This window comes from Mirounga angustirostris, unplaced genomic scaffold (genome assembly GCF_029215605.1).
Source record: "Mirounga angustirostris isolate CCGP_5_RB_7025 unplaced genomic scaffold, mMirAng1.0.hap1 SCAF_9, whole genome shotgun sequence".
Classification (NCBI taxonomy): Eukaryota; Metazoa; Chordata; class Mammalia; order Carnivora; family Phocidae; genus Mirounga; species Mirounga angustirostris.
In genome coordinates this window covers 5,952,884-5,980,444 of record NW_026991717.1, presented here as the reverse complement: position 1 = coordinate 5,980,444, position 27,561 = coordinate 5,952,884, and the positions used below count along the sequence as shown (strand labels likewise).

General features: G+C 55.5%; 2 protein-coding genes across 3 annotated transcripts in view; one reads left to right on the top strand and one right to left on the bottom strand.

The window, feature by feature from the left end:
• ZNF710 (zinc finger protein 710) overlaps positions 1-4,315 on the top strand; it is a 65,842-nt gene extending 61,527 nt beyond the window's left edge. For both annotated transcript variants that reach the window (XM_045899400.3, XM_064569879.1), the window contains exon 5: positions 1,706-4,315. In XM_045899400.3, the coding sequence (XP_045755356.1) occupies positions 1,706-1,872 (167 nt within the window). In that variant the 3' untranslated portion in view covers positions 1,873-4,315. The remainder of the gene's footprint in view (positions 1-1,705) is intronic.
• Positions 4,316-5,562: 1,247 nt separating this feature from the next.
• Positions 5,563-23,548, bottom strand: IDH2 (isocitrate dehydrogenase (NADP(+)) 2). Its single transcript, XM_064569880.1, has 11 exons — positions 23,328-23,548; positions 13,754-13,845; positions 12,704-12,869; positions 11,439-11,599; positions 11,211-11,354; positions 8,839-8,975; positions 8,517-8,668; positions 6,781-6,893; positions 6,507-6,604; positions 6,319-6,411; positions 5,563-5,915 (listed from the first exon to the last, which is right to left on the bottom strand). Exons 1-11 carry the CDS (start codon positions 23,443-23,445, stop codon positions 5,831-5,833), a joined length of 1,359 nt encoding a protein of 452 aa, XP_064425950.1. The 5' UTR covers positions 23,446-23,548; the 3' UTR covers positions 5,563-5,830.
• Positions 23,549-27,561: the final 4,013 nt, after the last annotated feature.

The window sequence follows — 27,561 nt, the reverse complement described above, 5'->3', positions numbered from 1 at the left end:
CTGAGAGGTGGATCAATGTCCTTGTAAAAAATGGTACACTGTTAGCTTGTTTTAGTGTTTAGTGAACTGTATCCTTTGAAGGTATGGCACTAGGATTTGAGGAAGGAACAGCCTAGTATCTTTAGGAGTTGGAACAGCTAACCTTGTTTTATAAAGTCAGAAAGACTCACAGTTTGTCAGATGAGTAATAGACCCCCCCCCAACTCGTTAAACAATAATGAAATAGATTCAGAAAGGACTTGAAATCCAGGCCATCTTCAGAGTTGGCTGAGTCAGCCCCTCAACAATGACACCAGGGTGAGGCTCCCTCCGTCTGTTCACAGCGTTAGCTCTGATTTTCCTCATGGTCACAAGATGGCTGCCATTGTTCTTTAGGGCGGCATGCTGCTCAGGGCTTGTGCACAGCCAGTGGGACAGTAAGAGCCTCTTCCCTTTGCTCTATAAAAACCAGTGAGAATCGTGTGAATTCAAAGAATTCACAAGCAGCCCTGTCATGATTCACTGGCCTGAATTCACTCCTGACCCACTCGTTGGCGAGGGGTAGAATTGCCTTTAGACCACTGGTTCTTACTGGGGGTGAGTTTGCCTCCTGGGGACATTTGGCCAAGTCTAGAGACGTTTTGGATTGTTGTTCCTGGAGTGACGCCGGTAGAGACCAGGGAAACTGCTAGCCGTCCTACCACGCACATCCTACAGCGCCCCCCACAGGAAAGAATTATGGCCCCAAATGTTAGAAGTGCCAAAACCCTGCCTTAGACTTGTCAGGACCACCCCCTTGACTGGGGTCTGTTTCTCCCCAAAACACATCACTTCTCCTAGGTGCACAGGGGCAGAACACACACTGGGGCTCAGCCACAGTCCTTGGCAGCCAGCTTCCCAGGGTCCCCAGATCATCCCCTGGGCTTCCCTCCCTCCCTCGGATGGAAGGCAGCCCCGGGCCTCCTCTGCGGAGCTTTCCACCTGGCTTTTGTTCTGACGCTAAGAACTTTACAGTAAGATTTCAAATTGATAAAATTACGAGAGGCCTCTTGGAGTTTTTGCCTCATGCATCTCTGTTGACCTACCTTGGGTGTTTGTCCTCGAAGAGCAAGGCCTAAGGAGACCACTGGGCAAAGCCGGTCTAAAGCGCTAAGGCTGGTAGGAAGCCAGAGGTTAGAAAGGGCTCCCTTCCGCCCTTTGAGGCAGAACAGCACAGTGGGCCAAAACAACGCACTTGCTGGGCGCCCTTTGGCAAGTGGATTAACTCCTCTGAACTTCCTTTTGACCTCCTGCACGGGATTGCCGTGAGCATTCATGAGACGGTGTATGGGCAGTTCCATAGTTCACACGCTAAGTGAGTGGTGCTGTAGAAACATGACGTACAGCAGCAGGCTTTCACGTGGCCAAGGGGGCCAATGCAAAACACTGCAGAGGATGCATAGGAGGGCTGACTTCGGAGGGCAAACAGGAGTTCAGGGCCAGGCCTGCACTGCTCCCCCCACCTCCCCCAACACACACAGCTTTAGCGCTCAGGTCTGCTGACCCCTCTGAGAAGCCCCAGGAGCCTGGGGCTTCCCGGCACAGGAAGGAAGAGAGGCAGCGGAGAATCCTCTGGAAGCAATGACTAGGAAGTCCTCTCTTGAGAAAGGTCCTCTGCTTCCGTGTAGAAGGGACTGGCTCTTCCCAGGAGGCGGCATCCGGGCCTAACTGTGCCCCTCTCTTGCAGACCCCATGATGGAGCTGACAGGCACTGACCCCTCCGAGCTTGACGGCCAGCAGGAGATGGAGGACTTCGAGAACGCCTACGCCTACGCCGGGGTGGACAGCAGCGCCGAGGCCAGCGTCCTCACCGGACAGGCCATGAAGGAGATGGCCTACTACAACGTGCTATAGCGCAAGCTGGGCCGCCCAGCAGGGGCGGGGAGGGCGTGGGACGTGGGGGGAGGCCCCGCTGCTGCGGGCTGCACCTGCCGCGGCCCAGAAGCTACTGCCCCACTGTCCCGAGCCCCCCCCCCGCCCCCACCGAGTCGTTTGCACCACTAGGGACTTTTCGACCAAATGGAGACTACTACTAGCCTCAGCTGTGAACCAGGCACAGGCCCCAGGCATCTGGGGAAGGAAGGAGAGCACAGAAGGCCCAGCTCTGGGTCTCCTTGGCCTGCTGCTGTGGGAGGGTGGGAGAGATGCTGGTGGGGGCCATCTGGGGCCAGGTCACAAGGGCACAGGTCCTCAGGTCTCTCCAGGCCCGGCAGAGGGGCCCTGGCACTGGAGGAAGACATAACTTGAGCCTGGCCTTGCTTCCGCTCTGGACCAACTCCTGCCTCTAAGGGATGTTTGAGCTCCTGTGCTGGTCAGCACTGCGCGCCCCCCGCCCCCAGCCCACCCCCTTCCCTGGGCTGCAAAACGCCCAGGCCCCAGAGCCCCCTTCCCCACCCTGTTCATCAACAGCCAGGCAGGGCCCTCTGCCTTCTACCTCCTGGTGCCTCCCGAGCTCTCCGGGAGCCAGGCATGCATGCAGCCCCGGTCCTGGCCTCAGGAAAGCGGGGTGTAGCCCAGCCCCCAGCTAGTGCCCTCTCCAGCGAACCCCCCGAAGGCCCCCACCTTCCCCAGTTTGAAAGTGGGTGTCCCTAAAGTGGATTTCAACAGATGTCATCCAGTTCTTTGTTGAACGGGCCACCGCACCAGGGTCCCCCGACGTGAGCAGAGCTGGGACGTGCCTTTCGCTGGGCACACGCTAAGACAGCTGGAAGCCCCTCGAGTGAGGGGCAGGGGACCGAGAGGGGCTGTCCTCAGAGGAGGCCAAGGACCACCTGGGGGGTGGCTGGAGTGTTGTATTATTAACAAGTATCCATGTTGAGGAAGTGGACAGCCAAGAGTCAACAGGTTCCCATGAAGAGCAACATAGTTAAAAAGAAAATGAAGACCATAGAGAAAAAAAAATTTTTTTGAGCAAAAGGGGTATTTTGAAGGTAATTTATTTTTTTTTTTTCTTTCCAATTCTGTGTCGCCTATTCTTTTCTGATGGAGATCATTTTCTTTTTCCAAACGGAAGCTCCCTCGTGTGCTGTGCGTGCTTCATGCCTCCCCAACCTCGAGCGGCTGGCCGGGCAGGGCTCAGGCCTGGCCCAGGCGTGGAGGGGCCGGGGCGGGGGGCCGGGGGCGGAGCCGGACAGGCCCTGGCGGGGGGGGGGGGGGGGGGGGCCTGCACCGCCCCTGTGGCCCCTGACTCGCTCAGCCCGCGGCCCGGCTCGCCTGCTCTCCTGGCCTCTGTCCCCACGCCCCCTCCTGCCCCGGGACCCCAAGACAGGCCCGGGGCACGAAAGGGCACATTCAGGAACGCTAGGGCACCCAGACTCCTGCCCACTCACCTGAGGCCTCGGTGGGGAGGGGCAGGCAGGGCTGTCCCCAAAGGCGCGAAGGAGGTGAAGCCACCAACTTCAGCCCAGAAACCAGGAAAGGAGGGGTAACAGACGGGGTGGGGGGTGGGGGGGAACCAGCTGGAAATGCAGCCGCCCCCAAAGCTGTATCCTTAGTGAAGGACCAAGCCAGGCTACAGGGTGGCTGTGATCAGGACTGAGAGGAGGACAAGGTGGCCTCGGGATCAGGCAGCCAGGTGCCCCTTCCTTCTCTGCTAAAGCTCACTCACGCTAAGAGGCAGCAGACCAGAGGGCTGGGGGCTCACAGGAGCCTTTCCCCTCCAGAACCCCGAGGCGCCCCCCCCGCCCCCCAGGTGCCCGCCATGATGACCCTCAGGTGGCAGTGACCCCGTCACTGTAGAAGACATTTTCTCCTGCTGAGCAGAAGCCTCACCCCCTGCAAACTACCTCTTCCCACAATGTCTTTCTCCCCTGGTACCAAAAAGAACCCTGTACCTCCTCCTCCTCTTCTTTCCTGCCAGTGCAGTGGCCTTGGTCGTGGAAACCCAAGGGAGAAGGGCTGGCCCCCAGGGTGGGGCTCCCCTTTCCTCCCCCAGCCCCACCATCAGCACCGGCCCTCTGCGAGGTTCGATACTTGAACGCCCCCCTGCCCTGTGCCTTGGACCCGGGCAAAGCTAAGAGAAGGAAACAGCACAACTCACACATTTGAGCTGGGGGGTGGTCTCCGCAAGGCTCCTGTCCTCACCCCTCCCCCAACCTTTCAAGAGAGGTGCGCACGCGGCCTCTTGGGTGACTTGGAAACTCCTGGACAAATTCCATCCTAACTTATTTTGACGTGTATACAAACCAACTGTTTAGAAATTCCACTTGTGCAAAGCCCTACTGTGTTTTTATGTTCCCGTTTAAAAGAGAAGTTTACTTAGCAATAATTATAAATAAATGAATATTCTTTAGCGAGGTGACTGTGAGTGCTTCTTCCCCTGGTTCTTGAGGACTTGGTCCTCACCGTCCCCCACAAGGGACTCCCAACGAGGCTTCCCAACCCCGCGGAGGCGTCACTCTGCAAGGAGGGGAAGAAACCCAGACCATCCTTTGCATGGGAATGGCCACCTGCAGGGCCCGGCACCCACGGGGAGCTGCTCCGAGCCCCCCAAGAGGGAAGGGCTCCAGCCCAGGCCCCAGAATTCCCACCAACTACAGAGAAAAACCGCTTCCCCTGCTGACCCACCAACAGGGCACCAGGACAGAAGCCAGCTCACGATGCCACACTGCCCTTCAGAGGCTGCCAGCCCTTAAGAAGGGCCCAGAAACCTTGAGCTTCGCCCCAGGAGTTGGGCCTAAGCAGAACCAGCACACCAGCTTTTCTTCCTGCCACCCTGGGAGTTCAGTGTGATGAGCGAAGGGAGTAAGTTGTCCCTCGGCCAGATGGAGGCCACCTGAGTGAGTGGTGGCCACAGCCCATCTCCAAGCTCCCAAGGTCCCAACTGTCCAGTCTCAGGAGCCATGAGAGTCCCCCCGAAACTGGGTTGCCGAGTATTTACTGTATCAAGTGAAGATGGTACAACTCTTCCCCTGGACATGTAAACACCAAAAGTAGAATACAATCCCTGCGTAAAAGACAGCCCTTTCAATTGGATCTATTTAGCTTTAAAGCAACTTTGTAATCTTACTTTTTCGCCAAAGAACAGTGAAGATGAACCCAAGTCTGGGCCCCAGTCCCAGCCCCAGCCCCAGTCCCAGTCCCAGCCCCAAGCCCCCAGCCCCAGGCAGCCATGGACAGGACAGAGGGGCAGCTGCTGTGTGGGATCCACTTTGAAGACCCAGAAAAGGGCAGAGAGAGAGAGGTCTGGAGATGTTGAGAAGGTTAGAACCAACAAAGCAAAAAACCAGAATCTATATGAGCAGTGATAGCAACCCTGAAATGGGCAGGAGGATATAGGAACGGGATTGTGCTAGGTAATCTCAGGGAGCCCACAGGCCCGCACACCGGGAGTCCCGGGGCCCGTCAGGCGGCGCCCGGGCAGTTCGGACGCTCCCAGTGCTGCCCACTCCCCTCCCCTCACGGTGGGCCCTGACTGGTGGCGGCCGGGGACCCAGGCCTGCGGCGTCCAGTCTGTCCCGGGGAGAATCCGCCAGTCCTTGAGGCCCTATCTCTGGGGCCCTAGCTGCGCGGCCTCCTTCCCTGGGCCACAAACACAGCAGACGGTTTTGTGGAGAACTTTTTAGTAGCTAAATATGGCACCACGTGTTCCAAGGGCAATATAAATTACAGTATGCAAAACACACTGACTGGCTGAGGTAAAACGCTGTTCCTGCCTCACATCACCATGAGGGGAAACACAGACACTTTTAAAAACACCTTGCTCATATAAAAAACGTCCCCTAGAAAGGCCTGAGGCGGGGCTCCCCCGCGGCCCGCGGCTTGCTCGGCCCGGCCCGCCCGCCACAGCCGTCGGGCCGCGCTCCCGCCCCCACTACTGGCCCAGGGCCTTGTCCAGGTTGTTCTTGATGGTGTCCAGGAAGTCCGACGTGTTCAGGAAGTGCTCGTTCAGCTTCACACTGCCGAGGGAACACGGTTCGCGTGAGGAGCGCCCCCCGCCGGGCCCTTCCAGGGCAGAGCCCGAGCTCGGGCCCCCCAAGTGGCTGCCCCCTGACCCCCTTGCCCGTGGGGAGCCGCGCACCCAGGCTACCGGTCACAGGCTGCCGGGAGCCCACGGCCAAGGGCCGCAGCAAGTTCAGCAGGAACTCGTAGGGAAGGGGGGGGCAAGGCCCTGAGTGGCCAGCCCGCTAGCCCCGGGAACGGGGCCCAACGCACTGGGCCTCAGGGCTGTGGACCTGTCCCACCTCAGGCCCTTGGCAGCGAAGCGGATCCCGGAGGGGCCTCTAAGGAGCCTCTGGCTTCTTCCCACCCGGCCCCGAGGTCCGCGAAGGCCAGCCCCGCCCTCTGCCACAGGCCACGCACTTGCTGAGGCCATGGATGCAGCCTGCCAGGTCCTTGGTCATGGCTCCGCTCTCCACAGTCTGGACACACACTTTCTCCAGGGTCTGCGCAAACCTGCAGGCGGCGGGGCAGAGTGAGGCCCCAGCTCACAGAGCCGGGGCCCAGCACCTGCCCTGGGCCAGCTCAGGCCCCCCGCCCTCTCGGCTCACCTGATGAGGTCCTGGTTCCCGTCCAGCTTCCCCCGGTGCTCCAGGCCACGTGTCCAGGCAAAGATGCTGGCAATGGGGTTCGTGCTGGTGGGCCGGCCCTGCGGGGCAGGGGTCACAGAGGCATTAGGAGCCAAAGCAGCTGACAAGGGGGCCACCTGGACGCAGCTGCCCACCCCTAGACTGACAAGCCAGACCCATCCCCCCAGTCTTCCGCGCCAATGGGTTCTGAGCCCCTGGGGTAGAGGGGCACGCGACCACAGTCCCTACCACTCACCTTCTGATGCTCCCGATAATGGCGGGTGACCGTTCCATGAGCAGCCTCAGCCTCGATGGTCTTCCCATCCGGGCAGACCAGCACAGACGTCATCAGGCCAAGGGAGCCAAAGCCTGAAGAGGGGGAAGACTCCTTTCAGTGCCAACACCACCCCTCACCCACCCTGCCCTCCTGCTCGTGAGCTGCCTCTCAGCTCACAAGCCCCGACTGTGCCTGGGAGGACAGCCACCGTTTCCGGCTTGTCTACCCTTGTCCTGGGTCTCCAGAGCCCAGCACAGGGCAGGGGGCATTCAAAGGTGGCATTCGTCAGCCTGTGAACATACATCTGGGTAGCTACCTAGGTGTTCCAAAAAAGTGAAAAACTTCTATAAGAAAATTACTTGTCTAAGGGGCACCTGGGTGGCTCGGCTGGTTAAGTGTCTGCCTTTGGCTCAGATCACAATCCCGGCACCCTGGGATCGAGCCCAGTGTCAGGCTCTCTGCTCAGTGGGAAGGCTGCTTCTCCCTCTCCCTCTACTCATCTCCTCTCCCCCTACCCTGCTTGTACTCTCTCACTTTCTCTCAAACAAAGAAATAAAATCTTAAAAAAAAGAAAAGAAAAAAAATTAGTTGTCTAAGAATGTCTGCAGCTGGGGCAGGGGGAGAGGGTCTCTTCTCCATGGTTACCGGACCCTCACGCTCACCAATTCCTTATTACTTAAGGGTAACTTTCATGCCTTTCTCTGGTCTGCTATGGCTTTTCATCTTTCCATCCTAGATAGGAATTGTTCTAGTGAGAGGATCACCACTGCACTTACTGAAATAAAGCCAAAGGTTTTTATAAAACATCAGGACCCTACGTCTTTTCCTCAACAACCTGGGGTGGACTTCACTTTCCTCCGTATCAGGAGCTAGACTTCACCCCATCTCATGGAACATTGTTTTTCCTCCCTCTCCGTACTTCACATGTTGTCTACTCTCACCGCCTTTCCTGCTCTCGTTCCCAGCACAAATGGGCGAGTTCTCACAGCTACCTCGCTAATGGCCTCATCCATGCTCCTGCCACAATCCAATTTGTCTCACGGGACACTCTAGGGCGTGGGGCTTTGCCACCTTCCCCAGTATTCTCCTACATCCAACAGATTTACTGTGCAAAATGAATTCTCTGTTGTTCAAAAAGCACCCAGTTGTGCTCAATCCCATTTTCCTCCTGGAGCCAAACCTGGAGCCACAGTCACTTGGCCCACAGGCAGGAACAACCTCAAAGCTGACACACCTGGCCCTTTAGAACTTGAATTCCTGGGGCGCCTGGGTGGCTCAGTCATTAAGCGTCTGCCTTCAGCTCAGGTCATGATCTCGGGGTCCTGGGATCGAGCCCCGCATCGGGCTCCCTGCTCCGCGGGAAGCCTGCTTCTCCCTCTCCCACTCCCCCTGCTTGTGTTCCCTCTTTCGCTGTGTCTCTCTCTGTCAAATAAATAAAATCTTTACCAAAAAAAAAAACTTAAAAAAAAAAAAGAACTTGAATTCCTATGTTCTCCCTTCTCTGTAACAGTAGCCTTAGTAATACACCAGTCCAAACCTAATTTGGGAAGCCTTCCTCACTCAGATGCCAGAGAGCTCCTGCCCCCTGCTGTCCACAAGGAACCCTGCAATGAGTCAGCAGGCCACACTAGAGTTTTCTATGAAAAGGGTCTGAAAGTCCCCCAGCCAGAAAAGACCAACAGCCCAGCCCCTGGAGAGCGGTGCTCCCAGCGTACCCTGCGCCAGGATATCCGACTGCACATCTCCGTCGTAGTTCTTGCAGGCCCACACGAAGCCGCCGGAAGACTTGAGGACCTGAGCCACCATGTCGTCAATAAGCCGGTGCTCATACCAGATCTTATTCTTGTCAAAGTCGGTCTTATAGTGCCTGGAAGCACAAGGGCCTGTTGTGGGGAGAGGGCGGGAGGCTGACAGGTTGCGGATCTCCCCCCAAGCTCAATGCACTGGGACAGTGACCACCCTGTAGGCTGGGGGCTAGGGGCACAGGCAAGGAAGGCTGTGAAATCCTGCGGGAGCGATGAAGGGAGAGGCTGTTACTTCTCAAAGATCTCCTGGAAGATGTCCTTGAAACGCCCGTCGTAGGCTTTCAGGATGGTGTTCTTGGTGCTCATGTACAGGGGCCACTTCTTCTGGATGGCATACTGGAAGCAGCTGTGTGCAAAACCCGAGATGGACTGCAGGGGGAGAGAGGTCCCTGGTGTGGGCCCCAGCCTGGGCCCCGGCACCCCAGGGCCCCAGGGCCCCAGGAACGGCATCCCTTCCCTCCACACCACCCGCCCTGACAGTCTGGGTGAACCCAGCCACCCTGGAGGGAGCAGCTGCTCTTTCTACTGGCCCAGTAGCCCCCTCCCAACTTCTGGGAGGAAGCAGCCCCTCAGTTTTGCCTTGGAAAACTCCCCTCCCCTCCCCAATTCTTAGACCATATGGCTGAGGTGGGGCTGATTCCCCCGGCCCACCCAGCCGTCTCTAGAGTGGACCCCGAGTCCCGGCTTATCGTCTCCGAGCCCCTCTGTGATTGGCTCAGAGGTGGTCATGTGACTCAGGCCTGCACTTTTGCCGGAACCCTGTTGACAAAAAGGCTCTTTTCTGATAGGGTAACCAAGCTGGCAGGGGACAAGCCTGGGGCTCCTGGTGGCCACTTCCTCACGGCCAGAGAATGAGGCCAACCCCAGAACAAATGAAAGCCAAGAGTTGGGAAAGGGGGGAAAAAATGCCCATCCAGTTTGCTTAAGCTAAGCATCCTGACAACGAACGTGCCCCGAAAGGTGTGTCGGGAGAAGACACACAGGAAGTCGGGGTGTCAGAGGAACACAGGAAGTCGGGGTGTCGGAGGAGCACAGGAAGTCGGGGTGTCAGAGAAGACACACAGGAAGTCGGGGTGTCGGAGAAGGAGCACAGGAAGTCAGGGTGTCGGAGAAGACACAGTAAGTCGGGATGTTGGAGAAGGAGCACAGGAAGTCGGGGTGTCGGAGAAGACACACAGGAGGTCGGGGTGTCGGAGAAGGAGCACTGGAAGTCAGGGTGTCGGAGAAGACACACAGGAAGTCGGGATGTCGGAGAAGGAGCACAGGAAGTCGGGGTGTCGGAGAAGACACACAGGAGGTCGGGGTGTCGGAGAAGGAGCACTGGAAGTCAGGGTGTCGGAGAAGACACACAGGAAGTCGGGGTGTCGGAGAAGGAGCACAGGAAGTCGGGGTGTCAGAGAAGGAGCACTGGAAGTCAGGGTGTCGGAGAAGACACACAGGAAGTCGGGGTGTCGGAGGAGCACAGGAAGTCGGGGTGTAGGAGAAGGAACTCAGGAAGTTGGGGTGTCAGAGGAACACAGGAAGTCGGGGTATAGGAGAAGGAACTCAGGAAGTTGGGGTGTCAGAGGAGCACAGGAAGTCGGGGTGTCGGAGAAGACACACAGGAGGTCAGGGTGTCGGAGGAGCACAGGAAGTCGGGGTGTCGGAGAAGACACACAAGAAGTCGGGGTGTAGGAGAAGGAACTCAGGAAGTTGGGGTGTCGGAGGAGCACAGGAAGTCGGGGTGTCGGAGAAGGAGCACAGGAAGTCGGGATGTCGGAGAAGACGCACAGAAGTCGGGGTGTCGGAGAAGGAGCACTGGAAGTCGGGGTGTTGGAGAAGACACACAGGAAGTCGGGGTGTCGAGGAGCACAGGAAGTCGGGGTGTCGGAGAAGGAGCACAGGAAGTCGGGGTGTTGGAGAAGACACACAAGAAGTCGGGGTGTAGGAGAAGGAACTCAGGAAGTTGGGGTGTCGGAGAAGGAGCACTGGAAGTCGGGGTGTCGGAGAAGGAGCACTGGAAGTTGGGGTGTCGGAGAAGACACACAGGAAGTCGGGGTGTCAGAGAAGGAGCACAGGAAGTCGGGGTGTCAGAGAAGACACACAGGAAGTCGGGGTTTCGGAGAAGGAGCACTGGAAGTCGGGGTGTCGGAGAAGACACACAGGAAGTCGGGGTGTCAGAGAAGGAGCACAGAAGTCGGGGTGTCGGAGAAGACACACAGGAAGTCGGGGTGTCAGAGAAGGAGCACAGGAAGTCGGGGTGTCAGAGAAGACACACAGGAAGTCGGGGTTTCGGAGAAGGAGCACTGGAAGTCAGGGTGTCGGAGAAGACACACAGGAAGTCGGGGTGTCGGAGAAGGAGCACAGGAAGTCAGGGTGTCGGAGAAGACACACAGGAAGTCGGGGTGTCGGAGAAGGAGCACAGCAGGAGCATCTGCTAAGCAGGAGTCCGCCCGCCCCACTCCACCCCAGGCACATTGCGGGTCCCCCTGAACACATCCCGATGCATTTGCTCGCAGGCCGCGGAGCTTCCTCAGGCCGCTGTCGCGGGGCAGTCAGAATCGGCTAGTCCACAGCGGCCCGAGCAGGGGGCCAGGCTCGGGGAGCCGCGCGCCGGGGCCTCACCTCGTCCGTATTGTACATGCCCATCCCCACGCCGCCGCCGGGGAAGTTGAACACCTCCCACTCCTTCGCGCCACTGCCGTCCTTCGGGGAGAAGACGATCTTGAACGTGCCGGCCCGGTCCACCACAAAGTCCGTGGCCTTGTACTACGGAGACAAGAGCGCGGCTCTGGCCAGGGGGCCCGGGTGAGGGTCCCAGGCCAGTGCGAGCCAGCTCCCTCCGGGGCCAACCTGGTCGCCGTGGGCGTGCCTGCCAATGGTGATGGGCTTGGTCCAGCCAGGGACGAGGCGGGGGATGTTTTTGCAGAGGATGGGTTCCCGGAAGACGGTCCCCCCGAGGATGTTTCGGATGGTCCCGTTGGGACTCTTCCACATCTTCTTCAGCTTGAACTCTGAGGACAGAGACGAAGTGGCCCGGCTGCAGCCCCCACCTTCCAACCAAAATTTGAACCCTAGGCAAGAACGCGGCCAGACGGGGGCCCTGGAAATCATCCTGGGGAATGTCTAGAATATGAATGTGTGGGCTGTGGGATCAGATTGCTTGGCTTCAGGGTCTAACTCCACCACCTCTAACTGTGAGTTTTATGCAGGTGGCTTAACCCGAGCTATAAAATGAAATGATTGCTAAGGCTCGCGGTGAGGATTAAATAAACTTCTTCCTAAAGCGGCTCCCACATCATGTTCGGCCGTGGCAGCGCCCGGCCCTGCAGCAGACCGTGGTGCTGCCACGAACCACGGGGTCCAGCCCACATTATTAAGACAGTGACTCCCTACTTCCTTGTCCACAAAATAGGGATGCCTAAATCCCGGGGCTCGGGAGAAATAAAAGAAAACCTGCAAAAAGAGTTTAGCACGGAGATGATTCCAGTAGCCTAAGGTCAGGTTGCACCCGAAAGACGGGAGGAGCTCTGGAGCGTTTGGGAAATGGGCCTTGAATGCCTCCTTCCAGCTCCCTCACACTGCAGGTCGTAGCAAGAAAGGAAGAGCTCCGCGAGCCCCTAAGCTACCCTTTCTCGAGTTTTCCAAACCCGGCCCCTTTGTCCACACACTGGGGCCCTATTTCATGGAACCCTCGAAAGTGGTCCCAGAACCAGGGCCCAGCAGCCAGTCCAAGCCTGGTGAGGGCACCTCTCTGAGACAGAGTTGTGGTGCCGAGTGGGGGGTGAGATCCAAGCAATGCTCCCCAGCGCCCTCTGAGGCTCTGAAGGGTATGAGCCTGACACAGAGCACTCTGTGTTCTGCCTGCAGAACAGTCCAGGAGCCCAGAGGGTCAGGCTGCCCAAAGAGGCCGTCCTTACTGTGCCTGCATGAGCTTCCTCCTCGCTGTTGCCAACGACCCCTACCCTGGCCAGAGCCGCACAGCAGAGCACAAACACCACGGGCCTGGGAACAACACCCCGCCCAGCTTCATCTGCAGGCACCCCTGGGGCTCCCGTCTCCCGGGTTCGTGGCCCAGCCCCCACTGCCCCGGCCCACCCACCTCCGCACCCTCACACCTTCCACACGGGCCTCATCAGGGGTGATGGTGGCACACTTGACGGCCACACTGTACTTCTGGGTGGCCAACGCAGAGTCTATGGTGACCTGGTCATTGGTCTGGTCACGGTGTGGGAGCCCCAGGTCGAAGTACTTGAGCTGGACATCCACGTGGGGTAGGATGAGCTAGAGACAGATGACCGGGGCAAGGCGTCAGCTCAGATGTCTGTGACTCAGGGGCATGTGTGGGCCATGGCACAGGACGCCCAGTCAGGGAAGGCCAGTGGAGGAAGCGGGCAGCACGGCCAGAAGGGTGGGATCAGCCATTCCTCCGCGGGGCCAGGCAGAAGCCGTCAGGACGCAGGGCTCTCTGGAAAGAGGCCAGCAGACCAGGCTGCAGCCCCTCAGAGGGCTCAGCCCCTAGCATGGACCGCAATGGCCCACCAACTCAGCTGAACCCCAACCCCAAGTGCATCTAGATTTCTCTATATGGTGGGTTCCCTTCTCCTCCCCATTCAGAAGTGGCAATTCTCGACCTTCTTGTGGACACACACACAATACAGGGGTCTTCACATGGACAAGTTCTCCAGGCAGATCCAGACCACAGCGACTTTGGGGAAGCCAAGGAGCCACGCTGGGAGCCTTCTGCCATGACGGCTCGATGGCTCGGACGTATCGCTGTCCGACGACACACCACAACCACGACTCCAGATAATGTCCCTGAACCGCCCAGGAAAGGTGTGCATGCTGCCCGGCACACCAGCCCTGCTCTTCCCACGCCCTGGAGAACGCACATCGGACTGTGGGGCATCAAGACGGACCCGATACAGGATGGGCCTTGAATGTGCACCCATTCTGGAAAACATGTGGGCTTTGGTACCAGCACAAGACAGACGGCTGAGGCCGGGCCCCTGCCTGACGTCGTGAAAACTATGTGTGGCCATGACAGAAAGGTGGATGGAAGGACAGAAAAAGGCTGTTGCTGCCCACCAGGGTGGCGGGTGAGCCCTGGGACCGGACACGGGGCCCAGGAGGCCGTGCGGAGAGCCGCCTGCTTTGGGAGGAACTACCTTCTCCTTGATGAACTGCCAGATGATCCGGGTCATCTCATCGCCGTCCATCTCCACCACCGGCTTCGCCACCTTGATCCTCTTGTCGGCATCTGGAACCGGGCACACAGAGTGCATCACACCTCTGGGGAGGTTCGTGGGGGAGCCCCTCTCCTCCCCGGCCGGACCTGCCCTTCACCAAGGAGGGAGCCGTGTCAGCCAGGGCCCAGCTCCCCACGTTCCGTCCCCCTCAGCAGGAGCAGCTCCCCGGCCACCTGGGGGGCCTGGATCCCCCACTGAGGATGGCCACCTAGGACTGGCCAGAAGGATGCCAGCCTGGCCGGTCAGACCCTCTCCCCTGGAATCTGAAGGCAGAAGAGACTGACACAGGTTACACTGCTTGAAGACAATACATCTACCAGGAGTCACACCTTTCTCGATGGAAAGCGTGGCTTAGGGCATCTGGACTAGAACTCAGAACCCTCAATACGAGCTGGCTCAGGGTAGCCAGTCCCGCCAGAGAAGCATCTAAGGTCCAGGGAGATGGTTGAGGACAAGAGGAGCCGGGGGAGGCTCTCCAAGCAAAGTCTGACTCATGAGAAAAACCAACAGTCTGGGAAGTGAATTCCAAAGAAAATTCAGGAAAACGGCCTACCGCATTAAATCAGTGCAGGCTACCTGGAGGGAGCTTGTTGAGCCTCAGCCTGGAGCAGACAGAGGAGGTACCCACGCGCTAGCACGTTCCTCTATGCACAGCCGGGAGGAGGCAGTGACTGCAGAGTCGCGCAAGCAGATCTGTGCGACACCTACAGCCGGCCTCCATCACCAGAAAGTTCACTCGCTGCTGGAACGCAGGCAGGACAGCTAAGAGTGGGGCTCTGTCCCCAGCAGAGCCTCCTCAGCCCTCACTCAGGGCCCATGGACTCTTACGTTACGCACAATCCTTACAGATGGAGTGCTGGGTCTTTCACCTCACCAGAGATTAGACAGCAAGTCCGAACAGGGGACCAAGATGCTCACTTAAAAACACCAATGGTCAGAAGAAGTGACCACCGCTAGGTGGACAGCAAGGGACAGAAGTCTGTAAAAAGCAGGCCAAGACTAGGGGCACCTGGGTGGCTCAGTTGGTTGAACGACTGCCTTCGGCTCAGGTCATGATCCTGGAGTCCTGGGATCGAGTCCCGCATCGGGCTCCCTGCTCGGCAGGGAGTCTGCTTCTCCCTCTGACCCTCCCCCCTCTCATGCTCTCTCTCTATCTCATTCTCTCTCAAATAAATAAATAAAATCTTTAAAAAAAAAAAAAAAGCAGGCCAAGACTAAAAAAGCATGACCACCTACGCACATGTAAAACAGAAGTGGCCAAAACCCCACAACCCCAAACATATCACTGTCCGACAACACACACCCCCACCGTGATTCATGCTGACTTCCCCAGCCCGCTGAGAAAAAGGTGAATTATGTGCAGCAAAATGACTCACTTTCCAAAGATGTGCACAGATCTTTTTTAATCTAAAAATAATCTCTCAAGGATATGCAAACAGATTTTTTTTTTTTAACCTAAAAAGAATTTGAGAGATTATTTAGGAAGAAAAATGAGACCCAGGGAGTGTGGCTTGTGTCAGAAGTCAGGATAGATCCCAGGTCTCTGGTTCAAGCACAGCCTCTGGACACCCTCATGGGTCACATGCAGAGAAGTGGAAAGCAAACAGACTCCAAACATTCCATTCCCTACAGAACAAGGTGCACCCAGCTCTACCACCCTTTCCAGGATTCGAAGGGGCCTTTGGACCCAAGTTACAAAATTCCTTTACCTTACCTGGTTGAAAGCTTGAGTATAAAGGGCTTTAGGACCTGCAGAAAGTCTACTGGGCTGTTACAGAGCTAGCTTAGTTTTTAAGAGCATCTCTTTTTTTTTTAAACTTTTTTTTTTTTTAAGATTTTTATTTATTTATTTGACAGAGAGAGAGATAGCGAGAGCAGGAACACAAGCAGGGGGAGTGGGAGAGGGAGAAGCAGGCTTCCTGCCGAGCAGGGAGCCCGATGTGGGACTCGATCCCAGGACCCTGGGATCATGACCTGAGCCGAAGGCAGACGCTTAACGACTGAGCCACCCAGGCGCCCTTTAAGAGCATCTCTTAAGCGTTAATGTCATGAGAGCTAATCAAGATTTTTTTTTTAACTCTACTGAATCTGCCATAATCATAATCCCTAAGGAAAATTCATTTGGGGCCAGTCCTGAAGGTTTCAGCTTCACCTGGGCTCCACTCAAGTTTTGGGTTTCACACACAGCAACCTGTGGGCTGTGGACACACCTCCTACATGCAGAACTCAATGTCAAGATCACAGCGGGCAGCCCTCCCTGCTGTGCCTGCAGGTGTGTCAAACCCTCAGAGGACACAGGGCCCACTTATTTACAACCAGGTGCTAAGCACCTCTTCCTGAAACAGAAAAACGTAACAGTGCCTGGCCTCAAGGAGTGAATATGTGAGGGGAAACCTACAGATGGAGAGAGAGGGCAAGCAGAGCTATTAACAGAGTCAGGAGTGGGGCGCCTGGGTGGCTCAGTTGGTTAAGTGTCTGCCTTTGGGGGCGCCTGGGTGGCTCAGTCGGTTGAGCGACTGCCTTCGGCTCAGGTCATGATCCTGGAGTCCCTGGATCAAGTCCCGCATCGGGCTCCCTGCTCGGCAGGGAGTCTGCTTCTCCCTCTGACCCTCCTCCCTCTCATGCTCTCTGTCTCTCATTCTCTCTCTAATAAATAAATAAAATCTAAAAAAAAAAAAAAAAAGTGTCTGCCTTTGGTTCAGGTCATGATCCCAGGGCCCTGGGATCAAGTCCCGCATCAGGCTCCCTGCCGCTCCCCCTGCTTGTGCTCTCACTCTCTTGCTGTCAAATAAATAAATAAAATCTTAAATAAAATAAAAAAAAAAAGTCAGCAGCCATGGGAGCCAAAGCAGCAGAGACCTGGGGCGCCTGGCTGGCTCAATCAGTAGAGCATGCAACTCCTGATCTCAAGGTTGTGAGTTCAAGCCCCACACTGGGCATGGAGCCTACTTTAAAAAATAAAATAAAAATTACCAACAATTACAAAATTACAAACAATCACAAGAAAACGACCCTGCTCAGGCAGGGTTTTTAAAAAATAATATATTGATTGGTGACCAAGGTTTTAAAATCAGGTGATTTCAACAACAATAACAACCAATTAATAAATGGGCAAAGGACTTGAACAGATATTTCTTCAAAAATGATATATAAATGGCCAAGAAGCATATGAAAAGTCACCCCATAGCACTAATCATTAGGGAAATGCAAATGAAAATCACAATGAGATACCACCTCACACCCATGAGGATAGCTACTATCAAAAAAAACCAAACTAACAACCCCACCCCCCAACAGAAAACAACAGGTGTTGGTGAGGATGTGGAGAAACTGGAACCCTGTGTACAGCTGGTAAGAATGTAAAATGTTGCAGCCAGTATGGAAAACAGTATGATGGTTCCTCAAAAAATTAAAGATAGAAAATAAATTAAAGATAGAATTGCCATATTGTCCAGGGGCACCCAGGTGGCTCAGTCGGTTAAGCTCCCAACTCTTGATTTCCACTCAGGTCATGATCTCAGGGTTGTGAGATGGGGTGGGGGGTGGGGGGTGAGGGGTGCTCAGGCTCTGCTCTGGGCATGGAGCCTGCTTGGGATTCTCTCTCTCCCTTTCCCTCTGCCCCTCCCCCCTTAAAAAAAAAAAAAGGAGAATTGCCACATGGTCCAGCAATCCCACTTCTAGATATATATCCGAAATAATTAAAAGCAGGGTCTCAAGGCGCCTGGGTGGCTCAGTTGGTTAAGCGACTGCCCTCGGCTCAGGTCATGATCCTGGAGTCCCTGGATCGAGTCCCACATCGGGCTCCCTGCTCAGCGGGGAGTCTGCTTCTCCCTCTGACCCTCTTCCCTCTCGTGCTCTCTGTCTCTCATTCTCTCTCTCGCAAATAAATAAAATCTTAAAAAAAAAAATTAAAAATAAAAGCAAGGTCTCAAAGAGGTATTTGTACACTCATGTCCCATAGCAGAATTATTGACAATAGCCAAGAGGTGGAAGCAAGTCAAGTGTCCATCAAGGAACGAATGGATGAACAAAATGTGGTATGAGCCTTCGAGAGAAGAGGACTCTGGAAACTAATCCAGGAAGGGTAAGAGAAACGTCCCTCCAAAGGTTAAACAATGTTCCTAATTCCAAGTTTCTCCAAGACTGGGCTCCCCACCACTCAAATGTGCATGGACTTGCTTGGAAGCTAAAAAAAAAAGAAGTGCCGGCATGGTTAGTGACAAGCGATGGATCGGGACCTACCTCAATAGCTTTTGCTGCTCAAGTTCTTTTGTTTCAAATTCCACAAAGCCAGTTTCCCCTTGGACGGCCAGTGGACTTACAATGTGGTATACTTACCCAGACAGCATTACCCCATCCCAAACACTTTCAGTACGTCTGTGATTAACATTTCTGGGAGGTAACTCTTATAATAAATTAGAAGCAATAATAAATATGCAAGGAATTAATAACCATACTGCCTAAGCTTTTCATAATTCCTGTACCTTACGCAGAACGTCAGTAAATTTTAAATGGACTTTTTTTTTTTCAAAGATTCTATTAATCTATCTGACAGATAGAGAGACAGTGAGAGAGGGAACACAAGCAGGGCGAGTGGGAGAGGGAGAAGCAGGCTTCCCGCGGAGCAGGGCCCGATGCGGGGCTCGATCCCAGGACCCCGGGATCATGACCTGAGCGGAAGGCAGACGCCCAACGATTGAGCCACCCAGGTGCCCCCAAATGAACTATTTTTTAAATGGGTATATAGAGAGTGGAATATTCAGCCCTAAAAATTAAGAAAATGCTGACACAAGCTATAACAGGGATAAACCTGGAGGACTTATGAGGACTGAAACAGGCTAGGCACAAGAAGAAAACTACGGTCTGATTTTATTTACAGGTGGTACCTCGAGTAGTCAAATTCATAGAAACAGAAAGTGGAAGGGTGGGGAGTTGCCAGGAGCTGGGGGAGGAGGGGGTGGGGCACTGTTGTTTAATGGGTACAGAATTTCGGTTTTGCAAGATGATAAAGCTCTGGGGATTGGTTTTACAACAATGTGAAAGTATTAACACTACTGAACTGCACTCTTAAAAATGGTTAAGATGGAAATTTTTATTGTGTGGTTTTTACCACAATACAAAATAAGAAATAAGATTTTTTTTAAAAATTTGAACCGGGGGGCGGCGGGGGGGGGGGGAGAACAACCCAGGAGATTTTACATAAAAATACAGTCTCTTTTTTTTTTTTTAAAGATTTTATTTATTTCTTTGAGAGAGAGAGAGAGAGAGGGAAAAGCAGGGGGAGTGGCAGAGGGAGAAGGCAAGGGAGAGGGAGAAGCAGGCTCCCCACTGGGCAGGGAGCCTGACACTGGGATTGATCCCGGAACTCTGGGATCATGACCTGAGCCGAAGGCAGATGCTCAACCCACTGAGCCACCCAGGCGCCCCTCCAGTCTCTTCTTGAAGCATGAGTTGCTTCCCCCACACTGAGCTGGTGCTCACGCACACCTTCTCCTTGATTCCAGGCCCATTATGTACCCTCCAGAGGACCCCCCAAGACATCAGAGTTGGCGACCTGGTGTGTGGTTCGGCCAATATGGTAAAGACACCGCCGTCGTGTGCCCCTCTCTGGGTGACAAATGATGACAAGCAATCTGAAATCCAAGGAACAGTACATGGGCCTCCCTGACAGCTTCCAAGGGCCAACCACCATGAAATCTTCAGAAGCCATGTTGCACATGTCCTCTTGGTCACTGTGTGGGACGGAATTATACCAGCCACAGGCGACCCAACAGGCCAGTTCTCCTCCTCATCTGGACTGCTAGCACCCAGCACCAAGTAAGGATATCAAAACTTGTCCCCAGTTTCGAGATCGGCCTGCTACTCCAAACTCAAGGCTGAAGGTCTCTCCCAAGACAGCCTCCCCCCAAGAGTAAGTGCTTTGCACTTTCCCACCCTGGCCACGGGTCAGCAGAGAAGCTGATGGGCCAGCATGGCCCAGCAGAATGCGAGGGGAAGCCCCCAATTCCTGGGAGCTCAAGAAGGCAGGGCAGCGATCTGGAAGAGGCTCTAGCGTTTTCCTTGGTGTCATCCTCCACTCCACTCCCTCACACCCGCATCTGCACCATCAAAAAATCCTATTGGCTCTTCCTTCAAAATACATCAGAATCCAGTCCCTTCTCACCACTCCCAGTGCTACCACCCAGGTGCCCGTCACCATTTCTCTCTCTCTTTCTTTTTCCCCACCATCTCTTGCCAGATTAGGACTACAAGCCTACCAAGACGCTGAAACCAGAGTGCTCCTGTTAAAATGTATATCAGGCCATACTCTTCTCAAAACCCTGCAAAGCTTCCCCTTTCGCACAGAGTAAAGGTCAAAGTCCTCAAAAATGCAAGACCCCCAGAGGCCTGACCTAATCTGTCACTGCCCCCCCAACTCTGTGCCAGCCGCAGGCACTCCTCCCTCAAGCAAAGGGGGACACCCCCAGCATGGCCTTGGCACCTGACAACCAAACGGCCTGTTTCCTTCCTTCCCTTAGCGCTTCATTCAAGGTCTTTGCTGGCCACCCCATCCAAACTTCCACGCACACCTGCCTGGCCCCGATTTGTTCCCCTTAGCCAATGTTCCTTTACTCCATACTAGCCAACTTCGACCTTGTTTTACTGACTGTCCCCGCATTAGAATTTAGGCTCCACAAGGGCAGAAATCTTTGCCTCTTACCCCTGGCTCGGTCCCCAGCACCTTGCCTGAAACACAGGAGAACACAATAGTTGTTGAAGTCACAAGTGAATGTCAAGTCACAGTCAATTTGGTCTATAGTAAGCTGCTGCCCTTCCCTCCCCTCCTCTTGGGATGAAATGTGCTCCCTCCCATCCCCGCCCCCCCACCCCGGGATGCATTGCCACACAGAGACTGGGCGAATTCTCACCAGCAGATTGCACCAGACCATCACAAATGTACATGGGTGGCATCTCTGCCAGGCAATGGGCAACTTGCCCTGGAAAAGCTCACACTTCATACTGTGTTAAAATGTGCAATCCACTGGCATTTTAAAAGATTTTTTATTTATTTATTTGACAGAGAGATAGAGAGCACAAGTAGGCAGAGAGGCAGGCAGAGGGAGAGGGAGAAGCAGGCCTCCCGCAGAGCAGGGAGCCCGATGCGGGGCTCGATCCCAGGACCCTGGGATCATGACCTGAGCCGAAGGCAGCAGTTTAACCGACTGAGCCACCCAGGTGCCCCTCCACTGGCATTTTAAACATGCATTTACATTAGTGTAAACTCCAGGGCAGGTCACAGAGCCTAGCTTCCAGTAACCAGAGGGCGGTGTCCAGCACCTCATACCCTGAATGGAACCAGCACAAGAGACTCCAAGCTCCCATGGAGGATTTGGGGGCTGGGGTAAACCTCTGATGGGGCAGCAGTGGTCTTATCTGATGTGGTTGAAACCAGCTTCAGTGGAGAACACGTTAATAACTCCACCGGTGAGGGCGCCTGGGTGGCTCAGATGGTTAAGCCTCTGCCTTCGGCTCAGGTCATGATCCCAGCGTCCTGGGATCGAGTCCCGCATCGGGCTCCCTGCTCCTTGGGAGCCTGCTTCTCCCTCTGCCTCTCTCTCTCTCTGTGTCTCTCATGAATAAATAAATAAAATCTTAAAAAAGAGTTTAAAAAAAAATAATAATAACTCCACCGGTGGGTCTGCAGAACTTTGAACAATCATTAAATAATCCGCCCTGGAATCTAAGAGTTCAGGCAAGTCACCAAGGTCTGAAAAGTTAAGAGGTAGGGTGAGAAAATCAAGAAGCTCCCGGGAGAGGAGTGGAGCTAAGGAAGGCCAGACAAGATCATTCTCCCAGTGAGCGCTTGGGCAGAGCCCACCCTCACTTTCCCAAAGGCCAGCATATCAGAACCACCACCAGCAATCACTGGAGGCTAGGAACTGCAAAACTAGAGACGTGGGAATTACCGAGCAGCAAAGACACAGGAGTGTTTTAGCCAAAAAAAATATATTCTTTCCTTGTCATCAAGGGGAATGCCAAATATTCTGCCTCCCGCAGCGTTGCCAGGTAACAAACTAGCAGAGGCCACAGTTGTAATCTCTTGTCCAACTCAAATACTACGTATTGGCCCCATTAATAACCCATCCGCTTGGGGACTTGTGGAAGGACCTACAACTGAAAGAACTTTCTTTCTTACCATCAATGCAAAGGAGAAAAGGGGAGACCTGGAGAATGTACCTAACTCCCACTCCATTTTGCTAAAGGAAACTCTGCCATATGGGAAACTCTGTTTTGGGGCCTGTGGGCACTTAGAACCTTGGAGTTGCAGGACTGACCACTTAGAGACAAATCCCATTAGTACAAAAGCAGAAATGCCCCTTTCTTCTTGGCAGGAGACGTGGGGGTGGGGGACCAAGCTCTCCCCCCCCCTCCCCAATTCTGGTCAGCTGCTCCCACACTCGTTAAAGATTACCTACCCTAACAGTTAAGGCCCGGCTGCCTGGGCCCCACTCCCTCTTCCTCACCGTCCTCACTCACTCTGAGGGGCTGCAGGCCAGGTCAGGAAAGGGGTTTCCGCGGCAACAGGCAAGAGACAGGGCCAAGAGACCTACATTCTCCCTGCCTTTTGTAGCTGGCAATGGAGAGCCTCAGGGCGGGCCAATGCCCACATGCCACAGGGGGCGGGGGAGGGGTTGGTAATGGAGACTCAGGCTAAATCCTGCTCGTTCTGACCCGACTACTGTCTTCTCTCCTAAGCAGGGTGCTAAGGCTACCGCAGAAGCAGTGAGGAACTATTCAGGAAAGTGGCATTTTGGTGCGGCGGCCCAGGAGCCCAGTCTCCCAGTTGGGAGAGAGGGCCAGGCCAAGGAGCAGCGCAGGCTGGGCTGGCGAGAAAAGGCAGGTCAGGCCAAGGAGAGGCCCCAGGATGGAGACTTAAGTTAGACCGGGGTGGGGGGTGGGGGTAAACAAAAGGTAAAATAAAAAGGACGCTCCTCCAGCCGTCGCGTAAAAGCCTCCAAAAATAGCTGACGCGGGCCTGACAGCGAGGAGGGGTTACAGAGCGCCGGGCTGCAAAGGGGAAGCGGCAGCCTCCTCCCCGCCTTTGTCTGAGCGGGGCCCGCGCCGCGACCATCCCTCTCACGCGAACACCGGGCCGGGTGCTCCGGCCCCCTACTCGCCGGCCTGTCCCCCTCCCGGGCCCCCCCCCGGCACCCCCCACAGGAATACCTGGGGGCGCGGGGAGGCCCGGAACCCCCGCCCGCGCAGGGCCGCAGGACCTGCCGTGCCAGGGCCACCAGTTGCCACCGTCCTTCAAGTCCCCACCCCTGCGCCTGGCGCGGCCAGAGAGCCTGGGGCCGGGGAGCGCGTCCCCGCCCCCCGGCTCTTTATGTGCCAAGCCCGCCGCCCCGGCCCCGCGATCGTCCCGACTCGCGCTCCCAGGTCCCCGCCCGGGAGGCCGCCACGTCGCGGTGCCCGGAGCCCGCCCCGCCCGGACCCTGCTCGTGGCACTCACAGTGGCGCCGCGGCTGCTCCTGCAAGTTGGGGCCCGTCGGGGCTGCCGGCGCCCAGGCCGGCCCGCCGGAGCTGGAGACTCTGCAGAGCGAGCGTACGACCCGCAGGTAGCCAGCCATCCCGCCAGGCAGGCGAGCGAACCGAGCGAGGCAGACGAGACCCCAGCGCCCGTGCTGCTCCGGGCCGCCTGGCTGCGAGCCGCCGAGGCCTGCCCGGCGCCCGCGCGCGGGCAGGGGCGGGGCGGGGGTGTCGGGGGCCGCCACCCGATTGGGCCTCGCCGGAGAGGAGGCGGGGCCGAGGCCTGCCCGGCGCCCGCGCGCGGGCAGGGGCGGGGCGGGGATGTCGGGGGCCGCCACCCGATTGGGCCTCGCCGGAGAGGAGGCGGGGCCGGGGCCTGGGCCTGGCCGGCCTCCTCCGGGCCCCCCCGCCCCCCGCGCCAGCCGGACCCCGCCCCAGCGCCCAGAGCGCGCTTCCTTTGGAGCCAAGGGGCTGCTGCTAGAGATCGACAGACCCGCGGGGATGCGCGAGCCGGGGTCTGAGCTGGGGGATTAGGGCAGCTGTTAGCGGGGCTAAACCCCTCTCTCCGGGATGCCCTATTTAAACCTGGGTGTCAGTTGCTGACAAATCAGCTTGAACCCCCAAAGTGAGCAAACGCCTGCGCCCTTCGCGTTGGCTGGACTGAAACTCCTTCGCATTAACCAAGTGCGGGTTCCGTGTACTTGGACTAAGACCACGGGCACGTCGGCTCCTCAAGTTCGCGCTCAGATACTCCTGTCCACACGAGTTGCGTAGACTGATCCGAGTCAAGAGCTGAAATCTCTTCTCCTCTGCTTCTCACCAGGTCAAGCTGCTGATCCTCGAAGTTAATTCAGCCTAGCCAGACTCTGTTTTCTCCCGTCCGAAATGGGAATTGTAACAGTAACAGGGCTGCCAGGAGAGGTGGGTGACATAACGCAAGGAAAAGGCTTGGGGCACACCCTCGGCTCAACGGTTGTACTTGATGCTTATCACGATCCAGACGAGTCCTCATGCAGCCTGCACCGAAGGAGTTCAGGATCCACCCAGGGAAACAGATCCATCTTTGCCTGTTTGCATGCGGAACACAGTACTGATTGGTTCTGTCGCAAGCAACCAGTCTCATCGCCCATGTTCTTGAAATGAGACACCAGCTGGGGCTGGGTTTTATTTAGAAAAATCTGACCCCAACCCCCACTTTCCTGGTCACACCAATTCACTCCAAATACTAGCAACCTCTTTCTGCCCTGTGTCCCCAGCTCTCCCCTTCATTGCCTCACAGTCAACAGTGCCAGATGGGGCTGGGCCAAGAAAGCAACCTTGAATTACTGACTTCAATGCTTCCTTCTCCCTGTCCCAACCAGGCAGAGCTACTGCTTTGGCCCTGAGACCCAGTAGACTGGATCCAAGGGGAGGTTGCTTTTGGACGCCCCTCCCCGCCAAAGTCTGAGGTCTCAGTCAAAGGCCTGATCTTAGGCCAGCGTGTCCCAGAATGACTCATGATGCCTTTCATTCTGTTCCCAGTCCTCTTGTTCAAAACACAGCTAAAGACCTTGGAAGCCTCTGGTATTGCCTTTATGCCATCCTGGTATTATCAGGCACCTGGGCCTTGGTGTCCATGCCTGTCACCTGGGAGAAAGGACCCCCTGAGGATCCTTCTGTTATGGATGTCAGCTACCCATACTACCACTTCTGAAATGGCCATGAAGAAACCCCCAGGGGCTCATCTGTGCCTCTGCATGGTAGACTAGGGTGTCAGAAGCCCTGGTGAGAGGCAGCACCGAAGCCTCAGTGTGTTCCAGAGTCTAGCCATCACCTGCAGAGAGGGTGGGGGCATGTGTATCCTTTGCAAACCCAGCAGTAGCCCAGGGCAGTGAGGCAATGTCTTCAGGTTAACGTCTTCACTCCCTGCCTCCCAGCGCTCCAGCTCCATGCCCGCCTTCCACATACGGTGCCTATTTGGTGAGACAGCTGACATTTGCTCGAAGAGGTCAGGACACTTACTCAACGTCACACAGCTGGGAAGTAGCAGAACTCTAGTTCATACCCATATGCCTGGCTCACAGTCTATTGCTCTTGTAAGAAGAAAGAAGGAGAAAACAGAGTCCCTATCTATTGCACTTGTCTGGAATGCCTGGCAGTGCAAGCTACTGGCCTTGAGAGCCATTTCATAGAATGGTGGTGTTTTTTTTGTTGTTGTTTTTTAAAGATTTTATTTATTTATTCATGAGAGACAGAGAGAGAGAGGCAGAGGCAGAGGGAGAAGCAGGCTCCCCGCAGAGCAGGGAGCCTGATGCGGGACTCGATCCCAGGACCCTGGGATCATGACCTGAGCCGAAGGCAGACGTTTAACCGACTGAGCCACCCAGGCGTCCCTAGAACGATGGTGTTTAAAGGAAAAATGCTCAGATCCTTCAGCTTGGGGTCAGCGGAAGCGGAAACTCCCACCCTTCCATGTTTTTAATCCAACAGCAATTAGTTATTGAGACGAGGTCATCTGCAAGTTCCCTGTGGAGGCACCAAACTCAGTCTCTACCCTTGGGGAACCAGACACACAGCTGTGTCATCACCACATACCAGGCACAAGAAGAAAGTGTCCCAAGAGGAGCTTAGGTGATGAGCAAAGCACCAAAGTCAAAGACGAAATTACTTCTGTGGGGGGCACCCTGGTTGGTTTAGGGCAGGAATGCCCATCAAGCTGGCTCTTAAGGATAATTACGATCTGGGAGGAGGGTGGACAGGCCTGGCCGTCTGGGAGAGGGAGGGACTCACAATTCACCCACGTGGACACTCTAGGGCATTAGTTGTGCGGTGTGTTTGTTGGCAGGGGGTAACATCGGGCAACAGCAGTGAGAGGACATTGGGGACTAGGGGACCGGGCCTGGGCAGGGGAGGCCAGAGTCCCTGAACCAGGGCCAGGCCTCACACGAGGTCCTGGCAGGACCCTCAAGACTCCAGAGGTGGTGTAGAGATGGAATCAGCAGGAATGGCCACTGGCTGGACTTGGGCAGGGGGAGGAGTCAGAGTGACTCAGACTTCCATCCCGGGGGTTAGAAAAAAAATCATGCCATTATTAGAAATCAGAAAAGAGGAGAAGAAGGCAGGGTATGGTGTGGGGGGGGAGGGGGCGGTGTTGATAGCAGAGCTATTTATGGTCATTTCTAAATGGATGTCCCTGCCAGCAGTCTTTTCCCTACCCTTCCCAATCACACTATGGCTGCCCAGCCCTGAGCAGTCACTCCCCAGCCGGCTCTGGGCAGTCGCCTGGAGTCGCTCTCCAGGCGTGACACAGTCAAGTCTGATCCTTAGAACATTTCCCGGCCTTCACCTCCCTCACCATCCTTCTCTTCTACTATTTCCTCTCCCCAAGAACTCTAAATTTAGCCATTCCCTTAAATAGTCCCTGACTCTGAGCCTTTGCACGGCCCCTTCCTTCCATTAAGTGGACTCTTCCCATCCCCCCCACCACACAGCCCGCCCCATCCCCAAGCCCACCTTCTCAAGCCTGCGCCGCGGGTGAGGGGCACACAGCATTCATTTACACCTAAGTCATCATGCAAGGTAAACAACTCCCCAGGCTCCCCCTCCCAATAAAAGAGCACCATATACTACTCTGATTTTTTTTTTATTCTTATGTTAATCCCCATACATTACATCATTAGTTTTAGATGAAGTGTTCCGTGATTCATTGTTTGTGCACAACACCCAGTGCTCCATGCAGAACGTGCCCTCCTCAATACCCACCACCAGGCTAACCCATCCTCCCACCCCCCTCCCCTCGAGAACCCTGTTTGTTTTTCAGACATCTCATATCAGTGAGATCATATGTACTCTGATTTTAATTTTGTCAAAGAAATCTATGGACGGGGCGCCTGGGTGGCTCAGTCGGTTAAGCATCTGCCTTCGGCTCAGGTCACGATCCAGAGTCCTGGGATCGAGTCCCACATCCAGCTCCTTGCTCAGCGGGGAGCCTGCTTCTCCCTCTCCCTCTGCTGCTCCCCCTGCCTGTGCTCTCCTGCCCTCTCTCTCTGTCAAATAAGTAAATAAAATCTTTAAAATAAATAAATAAATAAAAATAACAGATGGGGTCCAGAAACGAACTTGGAAGATTTTTTTTTTTTTTAGATTTATTTATTTATTTGACAGAGAGAGACACAGCGAGAGAGGGAACACAAGCAAGGGGAGTAGGAGAGGGAGAAACAGGCTTCCCGCTGAACAGG